Source organism: Chiroxiphia lanceolata, chromosome 8 (genome assembly GCF_009829145.1).
Source record: "Chiroxiphia lanceolata isolate bChiLan1 chromosome 8, bChiLan1.pri, whole genome shotgun sequence".
NCBI lineage: Eukaryota > Metazoa > Chordata > Aves > Passeriformes > Pipridae > Chiroxiphia > Chiroxiphia lanceolata.
The window spans coordinates 2,730,673-2,752,541 of record NC_045644.1 but is presented as its reverse complement, the minus strand read 5'-3'; the positions used below and the strand labels follow the sequence as shown (position 1 = coordinate 2,752,541).

Below are 21,869 nucleotides of genomic sequence, written 5' to 3'. Positions count from 1 at the left end.
AGGGGCACCGAGTTCACAGCCAGATGTGGCAGTCAAAGAGGAATGTAGATAACTGTGCACAGCCTATATTCCAGGAAGGTTCTCAGAGAGAACCTTTCTCATGCAATAGTATAAAGCCAGAAAAATGCACGTTACATTTTGTTCCCCTGGGGGGAGGGGGGTGGTTTCCCCTTTCAGATGGAGCCTGAGTGTTTCCAAATATTAACTTGACATTACTATGCATCTTCCCTTCCTTTGATGCAAAAGTAACCTGATCAATACCCTCTGCATAACACATAAAACTTCCACAGAAGAAACAGAACAGCAAAAGAAAACCAGTTCATTCTGTTCACCTTCTCTCTTAGGCCCCACAACCCGATCAGATTTGAAGAATTAAAATGATGTTACAGCTGGATAAAAGATAATTTCATCTCTTACATGCTGAAAAGGAATATATTATTCTGGTAAAACATTTAGTGTGGTGCAAAGAAACTCAGCCAGATGTTATTTTAAGTTACCCAAACTGATTTATTGACAATTTAAATGTGACATATTTACAGCACTGTTTCTAAAATAATTTAACAATTTCATAGATTTATAAAAGTACTGATAAATAGGAGACCCTGACAATTACCAACCACAAATATTTTGCTATGCTACCGAACTACATCAGTAGTTCTTTTCTTTTTTCTCTTTTTTTCTTTTTCCCTCTTTTTAAAAGTCCCATAATGGAGCTGCTTTACCTCCACCCAATGTTTAAAATTGCCAATACCAAAATATATTAAAATGACCATGCAGTGTGAAAGCTGTACCAGAGCAAGTGAATTCAGATGTTAGACTACAGTAAAAATATTTCAATGCAAAGTGTCTTCCACACAGAATGTACTTGTGAAAAAATAAGCTTTTAAAGAGCTATTGTTTTATCTTTATAGAAATTAAAACCTACAATACTAGTACAGACATTTACAGTAACTTCCAATTCTGTGCTAGTTTTCACATATATCTAAAGAGTCAAACAAAACCAGTAATTTACAGATACCACTGCCTTAACACAGTGGTTAGTTAGCTTATGGATAAAATAAAAAACAAAAAGAAGGTGCTGATATAATTTAAGGTTTTGAAATTAACTATATTCCATCCTTATATGACACCAATTATTCTATCCTGGGATCAACAAATTGCTGTGGTAATGCCATCCATATCTCTCAAGCAGGAAGTCAGTTTGGAAGTCGGAGAGAAGATGGACTTGAATGATATGTATATCTCAGGTTCCAGGAGACAAAAAAGGTATTGCAAAGCTGGACAATCTGAATCACAGTAAGCAGCAGCACGAGATATTTGGGGGGGGGGGGGGTTGATTAAAGCAACATTTTCTCAAAAATGATGAAAAGTACACACCATCTAATCCAATACTTGAAATGTAAAGGTTCTCCTCATTCGCATCACTGATGCCCCATAACACAGTGTACACACACAACAAATACTCACTTTTTTAAACACACATATTGCACAGCCAGTGGGTGCAATACCAGAACACTGGTATCCCTAACATAAGCCTCCTTTTTTAAATAGCTGTTTCATACTATGCTATCCAGAGCAACTCCAAGCCAACGCTCAAAACCATCGGGAATGGTTTGTGTACTTAACTAACTCAAAAGTGTTTCAACAGCGTGAGAGAAAAACACAGGCACTTCAGATTATTAGTGCACCAAAAGTTATAGGCCACGATTGCAGGACTAGGAACAGTTCAGTACCAATAACAACAAAACTAAACAACGAGGTCTTCCACTGATCAATACAGAAACAAGAACTGTTCACAAAGCACTGGTAAGGAAACCACTCTCAAAACAGTAAATGATACATTTAAACAGTTAAGGAAACATAATTGCTGCAAAGCCTAATGTAACACAAACCCTACTTACTTAGTTCAAAAGAGCTAAAGTGTCCAAATTCCAAAGCCCAATTTCTCTTCTCCCCCCCTCCAAAACATCACTACGTGCAGTCCATTGAAATCCAAATGTGCAAAAAGTTATAACCCACCTTTAGGAGTGCATCAAAAATAGGCTGACTAGGCAAAATATTATTTTAGTGGAAATTTTACAGCACCATAACTAGAATTCCAAGGGAGTTCAGAATTCTTGTTCTGATAACAAATCAGTTGACACTGCTGATACTAAAGAACAGAGGAAACATTTTGTGCATTTCCTGATATCTGAAAGTCATGGAGAGAAACAATTCTCATTTATGCCTAAAATCTTGCTGTAGTTCAAGGTGAAATTAAATAATCACATTTGTTGGCAATAAGTTCTCCACAATATAGCATTAGCTGCAAATTTAGTAAATTTGCCAGATTGGGAATTAAAAATTGCTGGTACTTTGGTTACTTGCAGAAGCACTTTTATTTTTTCTTTGTACGTGTTTTGGGTTGGTTTTTTTTCTAAATTGTGCAGTTTGGCCCCTCCCTAGTAAGTGATTTACTATCAGGCTTTGAGAAAACGCCTAAGGTCCATTTCTGACCCTCAGCTGAAAAGGCAAAATACAAACACATTATATATACACGTGTGTGCCCACGAACACACACACACACACATATATATATATAACATCAGTGTTCCGGTTTTTTGTTCTCATTTCCTATCATTTTCTTTGGTTCCGAGTCCGAGCAAGGAAATTAGAGGACCGAACAAATGGATCATTCTCCAAACGCTTCCATCCCTACACATCACTAACTGGAAGGCTTGCATCATCCAGATCCACAAGGCCAGGATCCTGTTCCTGAGTGCCATTTTTACTCCGGGGTTCCCAGGGGCCCCGGTCAGTCACTTTGGAAGCTGATTCTCTTGGAGCGACAGCCTGGATCTTGTAGCTCCCTGGCCTGGCCTTGGTAAAAGACTCGTGAAATCCTCGCTTCTCCAAGGCAGGGGGTTTGGGGTGAGGGGCTGGGACCAGAGGGCTGGAATGTGAGGAGGCTGGGGCTGGGCCGGCAGGACGGACAGCATGGTTGGGTTCGGAACAAGGCTCGGGATGCTCCTGGAAGAGAAGGGGACGCGTCAGATGAAGCCGCTGACGTCGCGTTGGAAAGATGCAGTTTCAGATTTCAGCTCTCGGAAACAAAACAAAACAACAACAACAACAAAAAAAATCGAGACAGAAAATAACACAAAGCGAAGCATCAGCCACGGCAGCAGGAGGCAGGTGCTTTCTCCAGGCGGTGTATTACTACGTGTGAGCTCACAGCAGGATGTGACAGCAACATCAGTTTCTTCATTTAAAGACATTAAATTGCTTAAATCAAGCACAGCAGCTCTTTAGACTTTGTAATATAGTCCAGCAAATTGAGGATCCTTATTTTACTGAGGTGTTAAGTAAGCTTTTGAAGATAAACACTTCAAAGGCCATTGCAAGAGACATCTTGCCAAGAGAAAAGCGTATTCAAACCTATTCATATAAATCAAGCACTTGTGTCCTAAATCCTGAAGTAATGTACATTTTACTGTTCCCTCTTCTTGGGGTAACCACATCCCCAACAGACATGGTAGCTATTTTATGCTATCAAGGCTGTGTAACAATTTCCAGAGCTAATGGACCTAGAAAAGTAACTGATCTTTAAGCTATTCCTTCCAATTGTCAGGTTATTGTCTTGTGTTAATCACTGTTAACTGCCGGTCTGTCGACCTTTAAATAACTGAAAATAATCTTCCACGATAGAAAAGAGTTCCCAGACTATCTAGGTCTGATTTAATTGTCTAAAATACAGGCACAGAGTGCCATTTTAGATATTTTAGGGCAGGCTGCCCAACCTACAGCTCTATCTCCAGAACCAGGAGTTCCTCAGGTTGTACAGCATTATCTGTCAGTTCTGCAGGGATGTCTCAAACCCCTGAACACTGCTGGATCCAGTTTTACATGCTGTGATCCAAATGCTGTGTGACAATGCAGTGAACTGTGTGCGCATCAGGAGCTGCAGCTGCTGCCACTTCTGCCATCACCAGTGTTAGTCCAGGAACTCCAGGAGTCTGCCAACCCAAGGGCATACACAAATCAAGGCATTTTTCAAGCACATTTGTTAGCAAAAAAACCCCATCCCAGATGTGTGTCCAAGATGCAAATACACGTACTAATTGAAATACCTATTTTTTCACAGTAGTTTTTCTTAGAATGTTACCGCATAAATTCAATCCTAATGGATTCTGCCAAGTGCTACCATTATTTCTTTTTATAAATTAACTAATATTATTGGGTGAAGCTGTGCAACTGTTTCGGGACTTCAGTTTTGTGTTCAGTTTCACTGAAGTATTTCACATTATTTACACTGCCTTACTTAATCTCATTATTCCATTGCCTTTACCTTGAGGATACTCCACTTTTAAGAAAAACACTTGCTTTAGGAGGACATACGATTCAGTGATTTACCTACTATTCTTCTTATTATTAATAATTTTGCTCCAACAAATGGGGCAAAAGGGGTGTTAAGAAACATCTCTGTGACTTTTTGCTAATCTGGCCTGAAGGATACTCAGATTTTACTTCCCACACTGGCTGTAATTACACAGTTAAGAAGCCGTGCTGCTGTACTGCTCCTAAGTTGCACTGCTTTGGAACAGTGTATCGATTATAGGTTATTAAAGCTTCTATGTTTGAACTAATAATTTCATGCAGGGACTTACAAAGCCATGCAAATCAGGCTACAATATGATCCTCCCAAACACTGGAGTTACGAGGTGCATGTTTTGTGTGCACGCATCTGGATTAGTCTGTGGGCAGCTTCGACCTCACCTCGCCTTTGCGCAGTTTCAAAACAAATGTAAAGTAAAATGGAAATATGAACTCTCATGCAAATCAGCTTTAGTACTTTGCCACTGCAGTGACATCAGATCACTCACATTTAAATGCTTAGCACACTTTGAAGTGTAAGTAGTGGTTTTGCCGTTTTTAGCTTTCAATTCATTTAAAAGCATGAAAAAAAACCAGTGCAAACCTGCGAGTGAACGATATTATTGACGAGTTAGTTTTCAGTAATGGTAATGACAACAGGTAAGTGTTATTTTTAGCTTTTTTTACAGTGCAAATTAGTCTCTAGTCGTAGCCCTCTGTGAAGAAGGCGAGTTTACATGAGAGCCCACATACGTGCTGCATTCACCAGTTCTTGATGTATACCTCTGTATACAAGGATTCGACAGCCTTCTGGCCTGCCGCATCTGGAACACAGTGCAAAGCTAAGATTAGAGTAACCTGGACTTGGGGAAAGAAGAGAACAGAGGGAACAAGAAGTGATGCAGACAGTCATAGCTACATTGCTCAGTTAGCCCCACATTAAAAAAAAAAACCAAAAAAACCAACAAAACAAGCATACACCAGGAAAAGTTATCTGCGTATTTTCATTCCCCCCAAAACGGAACAGAATTTGTAACGGGAGGTTTTATGTAAAAGCATGAAGCAGCTCCCAAAAACACAGTTGAGAGCTTAGACTGAGTTACCAGAAACACAATATCAGTGCAAAAGTAGTCAAAAGCCAGATTTAAATTATTATATATCAGCTTATGGGGGTAATGATATATTCAGCTTATTACAAAATATCCCAGAGCCAGAAAATGAAAACCATAGCATGCAACATCTGAACTGTAAAGTATTCCATGTGCTAAATCTGGATGTACTTGGAGACACTGTGACACCACAGTAACCTTCACTACTTATCACAAGTTAATTTGTACTTTGTACTGAACATCTAATATGGTTTAAATGCAAGCAAGTATGAAATGTTGGCTTCAGAAACACTAAGCTTTGTCACAGTGCCTCAGTTCAGTACTGGGAGATGCTGTTCTCACTACATTTCCAACAGCAAAAACTAACTCATGCAAGCAGAAAATCTCTTAGTTATTTTAAACTTGAATCTACACCTGCATGTACAATAAACTATCAACAACAGAGAATGACAAATTTAGTAGTGAGAGTTGTTAAAAACAAATCAGGATATTATCATTGCAAAATGCAGCAACTAGCAGAAACACCTGAGAGGCATTAGAAAGTTTCAATTTAACTTCCAAACTACTAGTAGTGACAAAGATCATACTGAACTCAGAGGAACTTTACTAGGTTAGCACTTGCATTATCTACAGGTTCAAGACAAACAATGCACAGAAAGTCACGTACAGGTAGGACTAAGCCAAGGGCTCAACTAAAAACACTGAGTATTTTATGCCAGTCTGTACAAAAGTTCATGCAAAGAGGCTACATTACTACAGGACAGGAGAGAGGAAAGGCAAAAGGAAAAAAAAACCAAAACAGTCAGAACTTAATGTGCACAAGTGAACATCAGCTAATCACATCTTCTGTGAGGTGCAGAGTGACATACGGAGGCTGCTGATCTCCCAGGTCCCCGCTGTGCTACAATGGCCCCGGAAATTGCCTTTATCCAACTGTGCATGTCCTCGGGACTGTCAGCCTGCAGCAAACAGCACACATGTCGTGGTCAACACAACTCAGCTTTCCCAGTGTCATCATCACCTGCACCAGAATAACAGCCTAACCCTGCTTCACTCAAAGCCACTGGCAATTCTGTTTCTTAACCCGGACATTTTTGAAGTTCTTACCCTGAATTTACTATTACGTTTATACAGTTATATGAAACAATAAATAAAACATACTGAGTATCACCTTCCCCCTGAAAATCATGGCACAGTCAAAGTAAAGAAGAACTTCTATTTCAAAGCTGTATTTAACTATGGCAGTCTCTTGGTTTTGCCCCAAAGTTTAAAAGAAGAAATTACCTGTACATAAAAGGTTCGAGAAGTTGTTACAATTTCAAAGAGATTGTCTCTCATCATTATATCACTGTAAATGAAATACAAAAATACATCAAAAGCAAGTACAACTTTCCCACTGTATTTTAACAAAATTCTAGGATGGGCAGAGAATCAGAGTATTTGTTGCCTGACTCTTGCATTTCTTGACCACTCTACTACTAGTTTTCTGCTAATTTTAGCCTTAAGACACTTTAATTTATCAGTGGCATGTGTGCTACTACATGTATTTCTAATTGGAACATTCTAAATCACATAGTAAGTTTAAAAATATTAACTATTCTTGTCAAATTTCTGTAAAACTTTTCACTTATGTTTTGTTATGTCTTTGCAAAGTATTAGTCCTAAACAGTAGCCTGGTAAAAAAAAAATTCAACATCCATCATGGCTACTGCAAAGGCAATTATTCCTTAACATACTGGCATTTGGTGGGAGAGAAACAGCAGGATAAAGAGTGTTCTCATCCAGATTCAGACATCTGATGTGAGTTAATGTCCTCTAAAGGTTTACAGATTATATAAGCAGAATAGAGACTCCTAAAACTGCTGGCTCAGATCAAACAGCACCCATGCATCTCTAACTCATGATTCCATGATATTCCTTTGTTCCGCCCTTGTCCAACGCATTTACATCCTACTGAATGTTACAAGTTGGAAACACACACTAATATAGAGCCCTTAAAACCAGATTTATGCACAAAAACAGGTCCTGTCCCATAAAGAGAGACTATCCCACATGCACACATCAACTGAAGTTATTAAACAGTTCTCCAAGGGGCAGTCTGGCCATGACAAAGCAGGGAATTACATCCCATGTAATGGTATCTGTGCTTCTCACCTTTGTTTGCATTCCTGAACTTTATGGACCTCCTTAAGTGGTATAACCCTGAGAGGTTCCTTTTCCTGGAAAAATAAAAAGGCAAACATATTTCAGTAGAGTATACCTAACAGCTAGAACGGAGTCAGAAAGCCAGAGGTCAGGACAGCGGACTTAGATTTTCAAGGCAGTCACTTATGCAAAAGGTGGTGTCAACCAAAATTTGATTTGCTTTTACAAGTATTAAACTAACCATAGCACTTGCAAGGAAGAGGAGGACAAATCAAGAAGTAAATTCATTCCATATCATCATGGAGACAACTACCCCTGTCCTCTTTCCCTAACCAGGTCAGAAAATTAAATCTGCCTCAAGTAGCTTATTTCAGTAAAATTGTCATTATATTAATTTGCTGTGAAATGCTAACATAGAAGATGCTTTATTAATTTTACTGCATGACATGGCTTTAAGCAAGATTAATTGTATTCTAGCCTAGCCATGAAACATCTGTGAAAGTGCAGCTATTCTTAAAATATAAGAAAATTTGTTACCATAAAAAAAAGAAATGTATAAGTTTCACACAACAGGAAAAAAGTGAGACTGTTCAAACAGAAATACTTTCACTTTTGCCATGACAGCATAATGTCACACATACTATTATTTTCCGGTGGTTGTTGCATTAAACCACAAACAAACAGCTTATTTTACCTCCTAATGTGTTTTCTTTAAGCAGTGGTACAATGGCCTACTTCAGCTGGCTAAAACTTCCAGACAAAACAAAAGCTGTCAGCTCTGGAATAACTTTCTCTACCATTCCTATTACAGATACTGAAGGGATTTATGTTGTTACAGGAAACAGAATGTCACTCAGATACAACCATCCTCAAATATCAGTTTTCCTTAGATCACTTGTTTCTACAGCAGATCAAATGTAGAGAGTTTAAAACTCAATGTTTTCAGCTATTTTGCTCCTCTCATCCTCTCTCTGTTGTTCTTAGACTCGTTCACCCCCTACAGTGAATTTTCAGAGTAATGCATCAAAAGTGAAAGGCAAGATCATCTCTGCAGTACAGACACCTGTTACAGGGAAAGACTCAGCTCAGAAATTACCATTTCCCGGGTCTCATATTGCCTGTATTCCACTGTGCTCCACCTGGCTGACGTGGGCTCTTCATCAAACCAGGGTGAGCAGGCTGGATGTCAGGATAAACTTCCAGTGCAAGCCAGAGTGGACTGGAGACTGCAGCTACTGGGAACTAAGTCCAACAGAAAGAAATTCTCCAGAACTAGAAGTCTGGTGCTACATTATCTGAATATGACCTCCAACTATATAGAACATTATCATGATTATGTTTCCTAACCATGGAATTCTTTGATTAACCACTATAATATGATAAAAGGACACTATATTCTCTATATATTCAGTATTTACTTCCCTGAAGAGGGATGACTCTCTTAAAATGGAAAAAAACCCCCCTGATTTCAGTATAAACTGTGAAGCAGGATCTAATTCACTGTTGTCTGACAGCTGTTCAGCCCAGCACCTTCCTCAGACTGCAGCAAGGGAATATTAACCTGAAAAACAGAGGATACTACCAGACTTTATGTTGCTCAAGGAGCATGATGAAACACTGGAAGTGTAGGCATTTCTACTATCTAGTATTCTCTCACACAGTACAATTCTTCACTGAGAATTTGTTTGTGAGCCACCTGCACTCTGATTTGTTTTTTAAATAAAAATAGAGGGTTTATTATAGGCAATGAGTCAGAATTGTTATGCTGACAGCTTAACAAAGGTAATGATGCAAGATCAAACTCCTGCTACTGCTGGATACACCCTCATTAAGAGGGGAGCCAAAGTTCACTTCAGTAACAGCCTGAAATTTGGGTTCTTGACATTTTACATCTTATGTTTGGCCTGCAAACTCAATTTACAATACTGTACAATGCAGACTTCATTCCTTAGGTACAGGTTTTCTTACTGTTATTAAGTGTGGGATTCCTTTTTTGGTAAAACACATTGTCTGCAGAACCAGCCACCTAATTTTTAAATGAAGTCTGAAGGCATTTATCATGTGGTCAAAACGAGAGTGATGAGTGGGAAGAAAGGTCATGGAACTGAAACAAACTCTGCAAGAGTTGCTGCTGAACAGAAAATCAGAGGTTTTTTGCCTGTCTTGGCTGCTCTGGTGAAACAAGTGTGTGGGAAAAGATCCCATCATTTCTATGATAAAACACCTCGTAATTCCACCTTTAAATTAAGAATTGCCAGGTTACAGTTTTGTCTCTCCCCTAATGATTTGCTATTTCAAGAACACAATTAATTATTTGTGAGTGAAAAGTGACATAAGATACCAATACAAAAATCAGGGTGATTGTAGAGTATATCCTATTACTGTTCTCCAGTGCCCTACAGATGAGTTCCCAAACAGACTGAAGTACAAGTTTACAGTTGCCCTATTTTTTGGTTTATTACAGTACAACTTAGGAGTTGCAGGAACAAGCACAGCACAGCACATTTTTCAAATACAAGCACATTTATTTAGATTTTCTTGCAACTATCACTGGAAAAATAACACACAGTTGGAAACTTACCAGTTCAGACTTGAAATATCCTATTGTGTTTTCATCTAACTGAAAGTATCTTCTCTTCCAGTTTTTCATCTGTTAAAGGAAAAGAAATAAATATTTCTACATTTTATACATAAAATAAAATATACCTACATGTCATATATTATGCATATATTGAACAATATAATTCTCATTTATATTTATAACATATGATATGGTATAATTAATTTTATTCATAATTATTCATTTTAATAATGTATTTATTATAATTTATAATGACTATAAATTTCATATTTTGTATGTGTGATGTGTGTGTATATATATATATATAGTGTCCCCAAAATAATTATGCAAGGTTCTGCTCAATTTTTTTTTGAAAACTGCAATAATTAAAAAATCTGGAAGCTACAACTTACTATTATAAGATTTATTCAAACTGTAGAAACTCAGCAGCACAAATATCCTGGAGGAAATATTAATTACAGGTTTCTAGTTTATTTTTAACTAAAAAGGGAGTATTACAAAAAGAAGCTTCATAATTCAAGATAAAATGAGCCTGAGAACTCAAAGGTGCATGTCTTGCTTAATCTGAACTACCAATTCCTTCTTTTAGCAAGGCATCATGTGAATAGTTCCACTTGTGTCAATCAGCCTGAGAAGTTGTACAGTTCTTCCTCTGAACTGAAAAGTCAGCTTTTTGCAAGCATTTTAGTGATTTTAAAGGCCTGCATTGAACTTCTGTCTTAATTTAGAGGTTTTTAATAAGCAAAATAAGAATCTCTACATAACTGTAGAAGAGAATTCCCATTTGCATGCACTAACCATGGGAAAGTCTGTGCACACACTTTGCCTCTCTAAAATATCTTCAACAACATGACACTGAAGAAAGTCACGAAAAGAAGTAAAACAGACATAAATCAAATGCTAGAGGAGGATAAGTTTTATCTTTAGCCATCCTTAATACTGTCAGTTGTAGTAATGTTTCTGGTAATTGTGTGGGTTTTTATTTAATCATCTACTTGATCAGTACAACTACCACCTTAGGACCATTGCTCTTGATTGTTGAAACACACTGATCTCCCACACTTACCACTGCTCCCTGTTTCACACAGTAACCAGCTTTGATAACAGCATTATCTGGAGGGTGCTTAGCAGCAAAATAGGGAAGGTGACTTTGTGACCGCTTCAAATAACTCCTGTCAGCCCCTTCACTGCACTCACTGACTTCTTCTTTCTAGAATAAAGCAGGAAAGTAGAAAATACTCAAGTTTCATTCTAAAGATCAAAAAATAACTATACCAGTTATAACAGGAAATAATTGTATCATCTCATGCTCATAAATCCCATTCCCAATTTGAAGGGACAAAATATTTTAACCGATTTCCAGAGGCAACTGAGAGGCCCTCTGAGCAAGAGGGGAAGCTGACAGCTATACTGTGATCCATAACACTGTAAAAACACAGCTTCCTCTATCAAACAATAACCCACTTGTTTGAAGGGTGTTACCTGGGTAGGTGTGATGATGGGAACACCACCAACAATTTCTGTCCTGTAAGAGACTTGCTTCTTTCCACCTGGGCTTTCAGCTTGACGGTTTGCATTATCCATTTGACACAGAGGATCTGACTGCTTTGGTACCTGGAAGTGCAATGTGACAACTGACATAAGCTTTATGAAGACCTAAAAAAGCCCAAAGCATTTCTCGAGAATTCTGCATTTGTCTTCAGCAGGATTTAACAAATGTTCTCGGATTGTAAAAGGCCAGAAATAGCTTACATGGAAATTTGTCGTAATGACCATGGCTTAGAGCTCAGAAAACTGGTGCCAAGAAAGACATTTCACTGGATGAAATCAACTGCAAGCTTTGCCATAAGTTCTACACTTGATAGTCAAGAAGCACTGCTACTCTGTAGAACTGGTTCTTAATTTTTCAGTTGCTTTCAGTTTTAGTTATAAGCGCTTTATAGTGGAAACATCCCAGGGCCCTTTGTCACACAGGATGTCTGACCAGTGTGACATTTGTCCTCACAGGTACTTGGCATGAAGGTTGCCCCCATTAATCCTACATATATTGCTAAATTCTGTCCAAAATGACTCTACCTACCTATTTCTAACTATCATTAACTATTAGATAATTATCTCAAATGTGGAACTAAATCAAAACTTCACGGGAACTTCATTTCCCCAGTAAGTGTTTTGATCTAAAATGTTTACTCAAATTTCTGAGTTCATGCAGGAAGTAAAATTCTTTAACCTAAGAAATGCACTAACTGGCTACCTAAGACATTCTTATTCATAATCTCCTTACACCCCTAATATTAATATAGTAAATTTGAAGAGATCAAGTCTCACATACAAATATTCCAGCCAGCAACCTACTTGGGTATTTACAGAAGACACCCAAAGTCATTCAGAAACAAGGGACACACAAATTGTCTTTACACAGTGAAATATCATCCAAGACTGTGGCATACTGAAATCTTAAATTGAACTGATCCAGACAAAAAACGAAGCTACTTTACAGTCTGCTGTGACTCTAGTTCCTATGCCCAGGACTGCTTATTTTACAAAAAAAGCAGCCTGCAAAGAAGTACAAACAGTCCTGAGAGCCCAAGTGTCAGCCCAGGACAGCTGGGCTGGCTGAGTAACGGTGGCACTCAGCAGCTTCATCCTCTCACTTCCACTGTCCCCTTCTCTGGTGACTCCCAGAAGTGAAGGGAGTGACTCCATTCCCAGCCAAGTCTGGCACTGAGGGACAAGGCACTCCCTAGTGCACAGGGCTTGTAGCTACAGCTTTATGGGCAAGTGCTCCAGCTGCCACAAACTCCTGCTTAAAATGCTGCAGACCAACCCCACAGCCCCCTCCTCACACGAAGGCATTTTCCAACAGCACTCAGGTACAGGTACACAATGTGCTGGGCTGCAGAGGCTCATAGTCATTCCCAAATTATCAGCACTCAAGAGCACTAAAATATGCAATGAATCTTGGAGGACTACAATCTACAGCAAGTAATGCTCATGTGAAAATGAATAATTGAATTAGCTTAATTATTTGATTAAATAATTGGCCGTACTAAATAAGCTGCGAACAGATTAACAGTTCAAAGGCTTGTTCCTTCAAAGACAGAATGCTGATGATTTCACCAGCCATTTAAAAATGCAACTTGAACACATGGTAATCAGTGTTGAGACTATATTTTAAATTGATGCAATTATTTATTTATTTATTCACCCTGTTTCTTGAACTGGAAACAACTCAAGCCTGGTTGTGGTGTGTCCTCCTTTTCATTTCTGAGGGTTTTTTATTTATCCTTAGCAGTAATGTTTTTATAACTCCAAAGAAATGGCTACTTCAAAACAAAGTAAACAACTCATATAAACATCCTTAGATACCCTAAAAATGAGAAAGTTACTGACAACAAATACAAATATGTGCACCCATGCTCAGACCCCCTTCTTTGTCAGGGTATGCTCTCAAAACTGTTCATCATCATCATCACTTCCCCAAAACTGGAGAGAAAACAAAACCATAACTTCTGCCTCCTGAAAAGACTGAGGTAACACATGGGGTTTTCTGTCACAAGGTAATGAGTTGTCCTGGCCCAAACCAGAAAATAATAGAATAATTTAACATCTTCCAGAAGGACCACTAATGTCTCTTTGCACACATTTAACCTGAAATCAGGAGAGAGCCTTTGGAACTTGGCATGATGTGTTTGCTCAATATTTTAGTGATAGTTTAGGAAATACTAAATTTTGACAACATGCAAAAGTATGTATATCTTTTAATTGCTTGCAAGTGTCTTCTAGATATTTCAATCAATATTAAATGTGCACAGTTAATTTTAAATTATTAGAAAACATCCTATGCTGTAATTAAAAATATAATCAAGCACATTTTTGTCCGATTTCCAAAAAGTAAAATAAACTCAAATTCAGGGGGAGTTTCTTTAAGTCTTGGAAAGCAGAGCCATGACTTGTTTGTGGTGATAAAAACTGGAGGCAAAGGTTACACATAAGCACCTTGAGACAGTCACCATTTGAAAGCATTGCTAAGTATCAACTCAATCACTTACTGTGATTTTGGTAGCTTTGTTCAGAACATTTACCCATTCAACTAGGTCCTGCTGATCATTGGCTTGTAGAAAGTATTTTCTCATCCCTGCATTCATAACTGTTAAAAACCAGTATGAAAAGTTAACAACACTGACATTTAAGAGCAAACTTAACATCATCCTGAAAAGATTTGATTTCAGATGAAAAATCAAGTTGAAGTATTCAAGTGCTCTGCTACATTTGCTTTTAGAAAGTCACTTTAAGACATGTATATCCATTTGGCAGGATTTCTTTATTCTAAAAAACAAATAATAATTTAAGCTCTCCACTTAAATGGCATCATACAGACTGTGACACCCTCATTAACATGACTATGATCACTGGGTTTTATTTTTTACTTTTTATCTCTGGAAAACTCAGCACTGATTACTAAGTAGATGATGCTCAAACCCGAACAACTTGAAAATAGCCAGAACATAAATCTTTCTTTTATTTTAGTGACTTGGCAAAGAAAGCATATTTTAATAAGTTGATATCTCTACTGTCAACACCCAGCATCCTTTATCCAAAAAGGACAAACATATTTCTGTGTAACACTAAAAAAAAAAAATCATGGGTAGTTTGCTCCCACATTTTAAGAACTCATCTGGAAATAGGTTTTAAGGTGAGCAGTGAGAAAAACCCTCCTGGAATTCTGAAGCATTGCAGCTAAAACCTGCACAGACATTGCTGCTCTACCTATAACATAACAGTCCTTCAGGTCACCACTAACAGCAAATGCAGGCCAGAAACAGATACTTCTGCTTTTCTATCATCTTTCTCCCCAGAGTGGATGGCTTGAAACAAACAATATTAGATGCAAATATAAATTCAAAACACAAAACCGTATAATGAGTTGACTGAAACAACAACTCCTGGTAGTTGAATAAAATGACAACAAATTTATATTTTTCCTTTAAAAAGTATAAAACCTGCTTTAATAGATTTAGAGCTATTTAAAGCTTTCAGCCAGCAACTTGGATAATTAAGGTGTTTTAGAGCTGGCCAACTGACAAGAACAACTTTACAAGTGCTGAAGACAAATCTCTCCACAAATATATGTGCAGAGGAATCTGCAGATGGCACTGAGCTGACACACCAGGTACTTGCCTAAAACCCCTGCAGTCCTACACACGATTTACCAAGTGTTTCACAGCTCCAACACAGAGAAGGTACCCCAAACAAATTATTTTTCTTTGATGCAGCAACAGAGGTTGCAATTTAACTCGAGAACAGTGGCTGACAGCATTTCTAAATCAACTGTTTTATCAGTGAAACAGATTAAAACAGTTAAATTTCTCATCTTCATAGCTGACAGGCATGCCATTTATTAATGCCTCAAAAATTTCAGACATCTCAAAAACAGCTCTGACTTACTCCTCATTAAGCTGCAATATGAAAAAATACAAAAACACTTTATGAAGAAGCCAACATTTCCCTCATACTAAATAAGAAACAGCGAATACAAGCTGGTTTTTAAAAATACACTACCAGCTTAGACAGTAACAGAATTGCAGAACACAATCTTTCCTTCAAGTTTCTGAAGAATGTACTTGATGCACACACCACATGCAAGAACTTACCAAAACAGAACTCTGCCTTTGGCCTTAGCTTAGTTGCATCGCTAACCTGGGAGGGGAATTAAGATTATAAGTGTCACTGTGCATACAAAATATACATCAGATATCACAAGTTCTACTCTCTTTGAAGTGGCTAAATTCAAAGATTAGCAGCACAGCAAGCTGGTTAGGTATAATGATATACAGATATAACAAAAATACTATATAAGATTCGGTTCAAGATATGCAGCCTATGGTAAGAAGACAGTTTAAGACCTATGACCCTACACCTTAAATTTAAGAATTCTTTACCAGACAAATGTTGAAATCTGAAAACATAACACTTTTATACTTGCATTTTGGTTCATTAACATAAGAATAATGGCCACTTTTCTTCAGGGGTCTCTAAAATGTCGTGCTGGGGGAGGAGAGAAGCAGGTGTCCTGTTTTGAGGGAGGTGTTGACATTTTTACATTTTAGGGCACCTCTGTCAGGGGTGGGGGAGAAGGCAAAGCAGACTTTCTTAGTTCACAGTTCTTTCTCACACATATTTAGAACTGGCTGTATAGAGAGTAATGAAATATTTCTGTCCTGTCTATTAAAGATCATTAGTACCTGCAAACTATCAGTCCCAAAGACTTATTTTCCACTTCATAAGTGGCCTGTCTTTTCACCAAGACTAACTGGAATTCCTTATAATACTTATAAAGAATTGAAATACAGCTCAGAACTGTTAATTCTACACTGCACAAGGAACTGCTACTTAAATTCACTACACAAACCTAGACAACATGGTAATTAATCTGTTCTTATTTTAATCTGAACTTGTTGAAGTGTTTGTAACACTTCTCTAACTCAGGAATAGCACACAAACAAAAATAGTAAGTAAGTGGTATTTAATTTTGTCTGAAGTTGAGGCTTGTGGCAGATACACCAAGAATTTAGCAACAAGTGTCTTACATATTATCTTACCTTTGAAATATAGGTAAGTTTAATGACCCCAACAGGTGGAGATCCAGAGGGAAGATTCTGAAACAAATCACATATGTTACAAAGTGAAACTGGTTTATTCTCACATCACAGGCAGTGTTTATGCATAAAAAGCAAATAATTCCACAAACAAAAAGAAAATCCTACGTCTTTTTATAGACAATGCACAATGTATGCTTGAAACAGGATCTAAACTACTTGTTTATTATACACACATCTGTTAATCAACTAAAAACAGAAAGACTGCTAGAAACAATACAAATAGTAATTGTTTCAGAGGTTTATGTATTTTACTAGAGGAAAAAGGATTCTTGTGGGTCTGCATCCAGGAAATCCGGAAAGAATACTTTTTCCTTAACAGATGTTGGAATCTCGTGTACTTTGACCAGGGCAGGAGGAAGGGACAAGAAGTGACATTCATCTGTTATGTCAGAGACTTCAAAGGCCATCTCACGTATTTTCCAGTCACTTCAGGGATTAAGAATGGTCTTCACATAATGACTCTATAAAAACCCTGTTGTTCTTCAAAACTCAAAAAAATCAAGAAGCTTCAATTTGCCTCTTGCAAGAAATCCTTTTATTTGTACATGAATGCTAACGTTAAAAAAATGCCTGAACTAGGCGTGGGTGTGCACTACAAATAGCATTAAGTGTTAAAACTTCTGAAAAATTGCAGTTTCTACAGCAGTTTTTGTCCATGTGCCCTGGTTACATCACAGGAACAACTGAAAAAAAAAAAAGAACTGCTTCATACCAGTCACTGAGCTCAAATGTTTGAAGTCTCTTATTTCCAGCAATTCTTTTTCTCCTCAGTGAGGACTGCTAAATGCTTCAGTCACAACTCACATTCATCGAGCTGCACATCATTTACATTTTGGGTTTGCTGGTTCCTTTGAACAGCAGACTCCTGCATTTTATCTCTGCTCTTCCTGGCAGAATGGTACATGGGTGTTCTCCTGGCAGGCAGCTGCCAGCTGACCTGGATCATGTGCTTTTACTGTCTCTGTACCCAAAACTTAAGCAGTTATCTGTCCTTCTCTATGCTAGAAAACACGTGGATCCATGTACACTGTAAAAGCAGCTTTTATCTAAAGGATGCTCTCCAGCACAACAAGCTTTCCTCATTCATGCTGGATTGCAACTGCAGGCATGATTGTGAATTGCTTTTCAATAACTGATTCTGTTGAGGTCAAGTAATATGAGACAGCTAAATGAGCCACACTGCAAGGAAAACTACACACCTCCACATAAGGCTAAAGGTGAATTAAAACACCTGTGTTAAAACTGCAGGTATGTGATTTGGCTCATCAGGTTATATTAAACTGATTTACAATTAATTCGCTTATGGCAACTTATTTTTTGCTCAGCTTCTGGGTCCATCATCTAGTGCCAAACCCCATTTTTCTTAAGTGAAATAGTTAAAAAACCCGAAAAAAAAGTGGGAATTGATATAAACCAGGAAACTCCTGCCAAGACCACCTCACCTGTGGGTTGTCCATGTACCACACCAGGCTGTCTTCCCGTGTGTCCAGGATGAAGTACCGCCGCAGAAACTTCCCGCTATTCTCATTTTCCTCAATGTCTAGGAAACCACAGATGCGATTCTGACGATCCACATAAGGCATTTCTGACCCTGGACATCACACTGCAGAACAGAACACACACACACACACACACACAAGTTGAGCAAAAGTTCCTCGTTGCTAATTTTAAACCCTGTTCTGTGCCTGCCCGTGACATTTTGAGCTGTTTCAACTCGTAGGTTCAAGAGGTTTCTACAGAAGAGCAAGCGAGGCATAGCTGCTCCCCACCCCCCCACCACTGAATTTTTAGGTCTTCCATTCTTCTTTGAAAACTGTACTTAGATATCTAATAGCCTAAAAAATAAAAGTGGCAAATAGCAGATGAGATCTAGACTAGCTTTTACATTATCATTAAAAAATAAAGATCCTCCTTCACGACACGCACCAAGCTCAGAGAACACTGGGGCTGCACTTCCTCCTTTGACACTGCCTTTCATGGCAAGAAAGAACCTTTGTCAGCAGCTCTCCTGCCCAATGCAATTTTTCATATTTTGCTCATAGAACCATTGTGCACAATTTTCTTTTCTTCTACAAAAAAGAACTTCACATCTAACCACGTCCAAGAACAGAAATCGCTTCAACCTTATACATTAAACAGTCAAAATGCAGTTGGAATGAGCAGCAACAGAGATGTGAACACACTTTGTACTGAGGTCTGAGAACAACAGGTTTTTTTTTTTAATTTGTTTTGGTTTTTTTGTTTGTTTAAAAGAAAAAATAATTCAAATCTGCCCTGCTGACCACCTATCCCCATTTTGCCTGCTTCACCTTTTATGGCTCTGCCTTACTGCAGCCACTGCATCATTGGTTTTGCTTCCTTTTATTTTATGGAACAATCATTTTACCTTAAGAGCCAGCCATGTAAGACCAAAGAAAAATTTGCATGCTCATCTAAAAATGGCAATGAAGACACATTTAAATGATAAAAATCAGGTCGATGCCAATCTTTCCCAGGGCAGGAAAGAAATGATTCAGTCTTTACACTTTGTTACAATACTCAGAAATAGTACAGATCCAAAAATATTAACATGAGAAATAGAAGGTTTAAGCACTCCACACTTTTCACAAAATTTTCCAGCTTTCACTGTGTAATATGGAAGTTTCATTTTAATATTTCTTTAAATTCTTTACCTTTATTATTTCCTTAAGGTTACTTGATTTAAATATAGTTACATACAGACACAATGAGGCAGACATCTGATAATTATCTGTAGCTAGCTATTGATACACCACAGCACAACATGATGTTTGGCTTTTGAAGTGGTTTTTTTGGGGGGAGGAATCAGTGTTCACTTTGGGGACTCAGATATGCAGATAACCACACATTTTAGGGATCAATATACAAACAGGTAGATGTATACTTGTACTTACAGCTGTCATTTTATACGAGTAATTACAACACAAGACAAATTTTGGTTCAACCACTTTAAGAAAGAATTTTTTACAAACCTATTATCATGACTTTGATACCATACTAGAAGAATTTCTAGAAAACAGTTTTAAATCATTTAACTCAATCTGTAAAACAATTAACCTTTTTTTTGTGGCCAACACCAAACTAATCCTTTGGTGCAAACTCAAGTTTGATACATTGAGTTTTGCACCAGGGACCAGATCTACCAACCTCAATTCAGCAGTATTTGCAAAAAATTGAAGAGATTGCAATATCATGGTGATGTTGGTTTGGGGTTTTTTACTACAAGCTATTGAACTAAAAAGCTAAATGCATTTTTGTGTATGACAAAGTTAACACTTGAGATGCAAGATGTTTTCTGTGAAGGAGAGGAAGGACAAGTGAAGTACAAGGATATTAAATGTGTATAAGCTTTCCATTAAGCACCTCTCTGATTTGCTTTAATTTCTACCTCCAAAAGGCAGAAGAGTCTCTATATCTAAGAGATGCAACAGTGGTTTAAATAGGCAAAGGCTTGTTTTTCAATAAAGTAGCAAAATTTTCTAATGTAATGTAAATTTTATTGGTATGTTACTCACAACTTAAATATCACAGATCTAAGACAAGTTCTGTAACCAAGCTATAACAATAAGTAATACAAAAACAAACACCTGAGCACTCAACACAATGCCATAATTGTAATAAATTCATCAGTAATTCATTTGCTGGCTCTTGGGATCACTTCACACTGAAGCAACACCTCCTTATAAACACATCTGTAGCTGAGGGCAAGTTTAAGGGGATCTGTTCTCTAAATTACACCTCTGATTTGGCAGAACTTGGCATCACACAAGGTTTTCATTTAAATGAATATAAAAATCATCATTTACCAGTACTGTCCTAAGCTGGGCCAGGTGGTCCCTCAACAAAATACATGGCACTTCCAGGGCACCATTTCGGCTTCATATCAACAGTTTATGAAGCCCAGAAAAGGCTTGTGCCTAAAAAAAGCAAATATTGGTGGCTGGTTTCCTGTCAGAGCAGACTTAAGGCTGTGTTCTCTGCAGATGTGAAGAAAATGAAACAGGGAAAACTTGTTTTTGAAACAAGATACGAATTGATTAAGAGCCCTTGAATAAAACCAACTGGATTTTCAAAGCGCTTTTCCCCTATAAGAGAATCTATGAGAAAAAAAAACCTTTCAAGGCAAGTGAAAGGAAGATGCTCATAATGCTCCATTATGAACATACAATTAGCTAAAGTTGAACTACTCCAATACTTGAATTTTTTTTTTTTTTTGCCAGGGCAAGAGACAAAATTCAGAAGCTTTTTTTTTTATTTTACAATAAACCAATTCTCACAGAAAAAAACCAAACCTGACATAATACAGATTTTCTACTTCATAGAACTACTACCTAATTTCTAGCATAAAAATTTATACTATTTGCAGCTCCTCTATCCTCTGATGAAAATACAGCATAAAATACCATTAATGTAAAAATTTCAGTTCTGTAACTACTGTTTTCTTCAGATTAGTTTTAAATTCCTCATGGGATTACTGACCTCTACCACACTGATGCTCTTAAAGAACATGAAATAAAAACCCCTCTCACTTTACAATACACTGAAATCTAACATAATATCATACAGCTGCCTTCCAGCTTTAAAAGTTTGCTTCCACTATATTACACCTTGGCAAAGAATCCCCTGTAAATGAATACCTATTCTATTCAGCACTGAATAATGAACCACCACATTAAAAAAAAAAAAAAATGAATTTGTGCCTTTCTTGCAGTTACTAAAGTCACTGAACACACACGACAAAACCACCACAATACCCTTCCTTGCAACTCCTGACAGATCTAAGAGCCATGATGGAATTGCCATGTTATTTCTAAATATTCATATAAGGAATTGCAGAAGTCCAACATTAATTCCTCAGCACAGGAAATCTGGTTAGAAGACCACCAGCCTAAGAATTCATCAGAACTTCAGCTTCAGTGTCTTCAGAGTACAGATCCTGTCTTGCATAGATGTGATTTGTCATTATATTATTTTAGGCACTTATAAAACAAAAATCTCCAG

The 21,869-nt window shown here is 37.6% G+C and overlaps 1 protein-coding gene across 9 annotated transcripts in view; it reads right to left on the bottom strand.

The window, feature by feature from the left end:
- Positions 1 to 486: 486 nt before the first annotated feature.
- Positions 487 to 21,869, bottom strand: part of PLEKHA1 (pleckstrin homology domain containing A1) — a 32,703-nt gene continuing 11,320 nt past the window's right edge. For 3 of the 9 annotated variants that reach the window (XM_032694447.1, XM_032694446.1, XM_032694448.1), the window contains exons 2-13: positions 18,293 to 18,453; positions 16,791 to 16,847; positions 15,843 to 15,888; positions 14,241 to 14,338; positions 11,671 to 11,802; positions 11,255 to 11,398; positions 10,189 to 10,257; positions 7,617 to 7,681; positions 6,747 to 6,810; positions 6,332 to 6,421; positions 5,137 to 5,211; positions 487 to 3,009 (exon numbers count right to left, since the gene is read on the bottom strand). In XM_032694447.1, the coding sequence (XP_032550338.1) occupies positions 2,695 to 3,009; positions 5,137 to 5,211; positions 6,332 to 6,421; positions 6,747 to 6,810; positions 7,617 to 7,681; positions 10,189 to 10,257; positions 11,255 to 11,398; positions 11,671 to 11,802; positions 14,241 to 14,338; positions 15,843 to 15,888; positions 16,791 to 16,847; positions 18,293 to 18,433 (1,296 nt within the window). In that variant the 5' untranslated portion in view covers positions 18,434 to 18,453 and the 3' untranslated portion in view covers positions 487 to 2,694. Of the gene's footprint in view, positions 3,010 to 5,106; positions 5,212 to 6,331; positions 6,422 to 6,746; positions 6,811 to 7,616; positions 7,682 to 10,188; positions 10,258 to 11,254; positions 11,399 to 11,670; positions 11,803 to 14,240; positions 14,339 to 15,842; positions 15,889 to 16,790; positions 16,848 to 18,292; positions 18,454 to 21,869 lie in introns of all 9 variants that reach the window. The other 6 variants (XM_032694451.1, XM_032694450.1, XM_032694453.1 and 3 more) reach the window with 4 other exon arrangements.